At 34.3% G+C, this 6,000-nt stretch overlaps 1 protein-coding gene across 2 annotated transcripts in view; it reads left to right on the top strand.

Annotated features, from left to right (window-relative positions):
- Positions 1 to 6,000, top strand: part of RBBP6 (RB binding protein 6, ubiquitin ligase) — a 44,443-nt gene that overhangs the window by 23,806 nt on the left and 14,637 nt on the right. For both annotated transcript variants that reach the window (XM_024217839.2, XM_024217838.2), the window contains 4 exons: positions 590 to 634; positions 3,156 to 3,244; positions 3,355 to 3,451; positions 4,619 to 4,758. In XM_024217839.2, the coding sequence (XP_024073607.1) occupies positions 590 to 634; positions 3,156 to 3,244; positions 3,355 to 3,451; positions 4,619 to 4,758 (371 nt within the window). The remainder of the gene's footprint in view (positions 1 to 589; positions 635 to 3,155; positions 3,245 to 3,354; positions 3,452 to 4,618; positions 4,759 to 6,000) is intronic.

Genomic DNA, 6,000 nt, shown 5'->3' with positions numbered 1-6,000 from the left:
TTTTTTTTTTTTTTTTTTTTTTTTGACAAGATTTTATCTCTGGGCTGATATGCCTGTTCTTTCTTTTGGCAACAGGCTATTGTGTACTTCACAAAAGCATAACCACACTCATTCATGATTAAGTGTTAAATTACAAAATATAGTAAACATACATTTATATATGAACACAATTCTTTCTCAAACTAACTTTAAAAATTATTTAAAAAAATTTAACCCAGTTAGCTACAAAGTGAGAAGTAGTTGTTCTGTCTGTAATATATTGAGTCCTATTGATTTAGGGCGTTATGGGGTCTCATCAAGGGGAGAAGAGGCTCTGAGTCAATACATTGATTTAAGCAAGTTGCTTCACTATTTTAGTGTCTTCCCATTAGAAGCTGACCTCTCCTGATCTCTCACACATTTTTAAAGCTGCCATGGTTTTGGGCCCCATTTCTTTTGTGCAAATAAAAATTGCACTACTTTGGAAAATGCCTCTGTCAATGACACACACAAAAAATACCTGGAGTAGACGTTCAAACTACAATAGAGGCTAAATATCGCTATGTTTTGACTGTGGAACTTGAATGTGTGTTTAATTTTTTGTGAACAGATTGATGACTCTTCTGCATCTATTTCTCTGGCCCAGCTTACAAAGGTATATATACATATATATTCTTGTCAAATAAAACTGAATGAATTGTTTGCTTGATATTTAAATGTCTTATATTGTGATCTATATCTGGCTAATTTTGTAATATGAGCAAAAATTTATTTTAGTGAAAAGTACTGATTTTAACTTGAAAATTTGTGTATATATTGATTGATACTATCCTGTAAAGAGTAGTTCCCAGTTTGGGAAGATAGAAGGGGAGTACCTTATCAGCCTCAGCATAATGTTGCAGTATTACTCATCCTCAAGACACAAGGAAGAAGCACTTCAGAAGCTGTTTACCGTTTCTTTCATACGTTTCGTTAATTTTCCATTGGAAACTAGCACAATTTTTAAAGAAGAATTTAATAATATTTTGGCTGTAAGTTATGGACATGCCAGAGTTTTTTGCAACAGCCAAAATAGAAGCTTTTCGTTAACATGGACAATTGCACGGTTATTTTTGGATTTCTAGACTTTCCAATGCTAGACCAATTCTTTGCGTGTTGCACATAATTTCATAAGTTGTAGACTTGTAGTATATATACAGTGGACAACATTTATACAATCTAATTTGTTTGAACACAGACTTGTAAATTGTGTAAATGTATCAATTGTTTATAGGAATATACCAATGTGTATTTGTGGCATATTGGCAAATGTGACCTTTTGAAACTGTTGTATAAGCCATGTTTTGCTATGAAACTGCTTGCATTTTCTGCTCAATGATGTGTGACTTTGTTTGGGAAAGCACTAGTGAGTACACTTACTAAAAAGATACTATAGTATCAGCCAAGTAAATTATTGCTCTTTTAAAATAAAAAATTTTAGAAAGGTTAGGACATAATACAGTAGTTAGACTTCCTTTCTTTTGAGGGTAAAGACTGGCATTTGTTTTCCAGGGAAAAATATAATTCTTTCCATCTATAGCTTCCCCTCCACTATAAACATGAAAATCTCACGTGCATTTGGCAACTAAGAAATTTAACTTGAAAAATAGCCATCTAAAGAGATTGGCTTCCATTAGTGCTGTCCCTAAATCTGTCCTCGGTTTTGTAAGCTCATGTCAACTTTCTTATTCTAAGATGTGAAAAGCTGTCCACATGGTGTATTCCTTTTTAAGTTTTTTGAGAGAACTTAAGTATTTCTGAAAAATGCAGAAACCTAACATAAAGCAGCTCAAAACTGTTACTTACTTTAACCTCTTCAGAGCAGACTGGCTTAGCATGGAGGCGATGTGTTTAACAGTTTTCTGTTTTATTCCTATTATGTATTAAATGCCATATTGGAATTTTGGTCTATTCCTACTAATGTTTTGTGCTTTTGGATGTGTTTGTAAACTGTTTGGGTTCAAACAAATTAGTTAAGTATCTGTAAATCACATTTTCTGTAAATGTTAATGGAAATGGTTTCATAGATGTCAATCTGGATGATGTTACTGTTAAGAAAAGCTATGTATATGAAACAACCATTTAATAAAGTGTTGAAACTAGTTGGTTGCTTTTGTGAATGAATGTATAAAAAGATAAAATACTTTGAGTGCTTGATCTGAATGCTAGGTGCTTGAAGATCCAAGTAATTAGCAGTCACTCCCTTAGACCCTGCTTGTATCTGGACTAGTGTGTAATGAAATATTTTAACAAATACTGGTAAATTTTTAAAAAAATTCTCAGTTGGCTTCAGTATTTTGAAAGGTTAGCTCCACATATAAGGATTACATTTACAATTTTCATATTAAAGAGAGACAGTCAACTTGAAAGCTATTTATCTACAAATTTTGTACCTGCTGTAGTTACAACACTTCATAGTGTAAAGTTAACAAAAATACATTTTTAGCCTATTTACACGTGATAGCACTCTGTGTATAGTCAGTTTCTGCTTTACTGAAAAGACCCTTCTGAAAACCTCAGGAGGGGAACACACATACCCTTATTTAAAAAAACTAAAGGAATTTTAAAAGCACATTCTCTTCAAAGGTGCTATATCAGAGACCTGGACTTTATATTAAAAAAAAAAAAAAAAAAGTAAGTTTCAAATAATTCAAGTTGAGTGTCCTTTTAACACTGTGAAATGTAAATACTGCTGCTTGTATCCATATTTCTGAATAAATACAAATACACAGTGAACGTACTTTTTGATGTAGTCTGGAGCTTAATATTCAGTTTCTTTAACTTAAAAGTACTGAATAAGATTTTTGTACACTTAGTTTAAGTCCAAGTCCACTTCTGTTTTAAAGAAAATTGGAGCAGTTACACAAGTCTTTATGTAAGGTACAAACAGAGCCTAAGGTTTTGAGTGTCCAAGAAAGCTTTTCTCAAGTAGACTAGCAGGCACACAAACATCATGTAATGGCTTAAGGACTCCCCAGAACATCTTCATGACAATATAAAATATAAGCAGCAATTTTGATGCAACTTCAGTTAGATTTGTGCTGCTCTTTACAGGATTGAATGAGTGGTGTTGTCTTTGGCTGTGTGGACTTAATTGTGTTTCTAATGTGTGTGTCAAATAATTACCTATTAAACAGACTGCCAATCTGGCTGAAGCCAATGCTTCCGAAGAAGATAAAATAAAAGCTATGATGTCTCAGTCTGGCCATGAATATGATCCAATCAAGTAAGTGTTTATAATGTCAAATCTGTTCCTTGAATATTATGGACAAATTGTAGAGATATGCTTATGTTCTTTTTTAAAAACGTAGACACACCTTTTTTAAACCTTTTTAGTTACATGAAGAAACCTTTGGGTCCACCTCCACCATCCTATACGTGCTTTCGTTGTGGAAAACCTGGTCATTACATAAAGAATTGTCCAACAAATGGGGTAAGAGTCTATGGTGGGATTTGCACTGTTATGTTTTTAGTAGTATGAGTTTATTGAATTTTATGATCTAACTTAAATACATAGGCAAGATAATTCATAGCAAAGGTTGAAACTCTGCCCTAAATTTCTCCTTTTGTGCCTATGCATTGCAGCTGATAGTATTTAACTGTATACTATTTGTTGACCAGACATCCATTTTGATAGAGCGGAGAGCTTTGTTAGTAATTCAGATTTCTGGCTGGATTTAGTTTATGTATTTAAAAAAATTCATTCTCAGAGTTAGTATCTTTTTCCAGAATAGGAGTGCACTGTAGAGATAAACATTCCATTCTGAGAGTTTTTCTGTGTGTTCCTCTGAATTACAAGAAATTAAGACGGGGGGGGGGACCTTTGTAATATGTTTATATATCTGATCTATTTTTAAAAGTAGTAATTTTTAAAAGAAGGAGCAAGGGTTTAGTTATTTATATTCATGATAGTTAGCCTCATTTCAGTGTGTGGAGTAAAACGAGTTTATAGAATGGATTCTAAAAACTGCAGGAAGGTGTCAAAAATCAAGGAAAATTTAGAAGAAATTTCTTCTAAAATATTTTAAGTTTATCAATTAAAAAAAAGGAGAGAGATTGTGGTGAAGGGGATATGTCCTGTACTTTCATATTGCAAGTTGTGGAATGCTTCATGCTTACCTGAGACTTTTGTCACATCCTTCATATTTTCAATATAGATTTTGTATGAATAAACCAATTCACATTTGAATGCTTTATCATTTTAATTGTACACATGAGTGTAAAGAGGATGCATCTTTCAACCGTTCTCCTCATGTAGATTCAAATGTATGTGACATCTACTCTCTAGCAGAAATATTTTACAGCCGCTATTACATGAATGGAGAGATTATCACTTTAGGCCCTAGTCCTGCAAAGACCTGTGCTTGTGTTTGACTTCAAGCACAGGAGTTGTCCCATTGAGTTCAAAACACCTGCCTGATTCTTTGCAGTGTCTTAGTCAGTTAAGGATTTATATGTATTTATCATGCAGTCCTCATATTTGCAAAGAAAAAAATTAAATACAATATTTTTATCGCTTACATACACTTACGCATTCAGATGTCCTTTTAAACGGGTTCCATTTAAAGCAGAAATATATCTGGATTCTTTTTCTTAACAGGACAAAAATTTTGAGTCTGTTCCCAGGATTAAAAAGAGCACAGGAATTCCCAGGAGTTTCATGATGGAAGTGAAAGATCCCAATACAAAGGGTGCTATGCTTACAAACACAGGAAAATATGCCATACCAACTATTGATGCGTAAGTATTTAGTACTTCAGAGGTGGCCAAAGTATAACCAACAGAGACTGCATGTGCAAGTACTTAAATCAAAATGGAGCAACATAGGTTGGCATCTGTAATCTCCAGGGGCTCTAGTTCAGTATCAGAGTGGCTACAGTCTGCTCTGTATAATGCTAATGGGTGCAACCTTGGCAAACTTGTCATTGTGGCTCTACCTGGGAAAATTAGTACCCCCTGAAGCTGGTCTAAATGTACTTTTAACCTTTTTCTTGTTGCATGTGTACATATGCTCATAACTTGCTATGCAGATATATGCACACAATACACAATAAAAATGGTGTGTGTCACCATGTCCAGGCACCCTCTCTGCCCCTCCGATTGTGTTCAGTTTGCTGTTGCAAGTAATCCACTTTGGCAGTAAAATGTTTGGAAAACCTTGACTGAAATATGCTGTCGTAATATTTTAATATGTCATAAAGCATGCATATTAGTTCATAGAAATTAGCGCTGAGACAGTGAATATTGGGCTATGTAAACGTAGCAAAAGCCTAAAACATTTTGGGGTATGCACAGCAATGGCATCTGATCTTGTCCATTTCCATTGCTGGCTAGAAAGCTTTGGCTTACAAATAAATCTTTCATTTGAGTATAATAGTAACAAGGTATTGAAAATGAATAGTTGGTCTTTGAATGAAAAACTTCTTAAAAGTGAACATTTTATAAAAATGCCCAACACTGAGATGGCAGCATTGGCTGCTGGCTAGATCAGGGAGTTGGGATTCTGAGATTCTGTGCCCTTGACTTGATGTGAATTGCGGTAGTCACCTAAACTCTCTACCTCAGTTTCTCTGCTATGAGAGTGCTGCTGATGTAGTTTTAAATAATATTTGCAGCTGTAGTTACGCGCTTTTTTTTAAGCTGGTTTTCAGCTTATGCTACATCTACTTCATAGGTTTCTTGCAAAACACTGAGCAGCTCTAGATGAAACTGCCAGTTTCAGCCAAGACACCAGAGGTCTTAAGATCAGAAGGTCTTTAGTGTTTTTATGTAATCTGATTAAGATGTACCCAAAAAATGGTAATTAACAAGAATTAATAAATACCTACATGCCACTGGAAAACCTTGCTGATACTTGAAGCTCTTCATATGTTTAAATCCAAAACTCCTTCGTGCAAAACACACTGCAAACTCGGGTCTAGTGGAAATGCAACTCTCATTCCGTAAAAGCACTGGAAGTTCAGGAAATCTGAGTTCACCCTA

The sequence above is a fragment of the Terrapene carolina genome, unplaced genomic scaffold (assembly GCF_002925995.2).
Source record: "Terrapene carolina triunguis isolate 2854851 unplaced genomic scaffold, T_m_triunguis-2.0 Scaffold93, whole genome shotgun sequence".
NCBI lineage: Eukaryota > Metazoa > Chordata > Testudines > Emydidae > Terrapene > Terrapene triunguis.
This window is presented reverse-complemented; position numbering and strand designations above follow the sequence as displayed.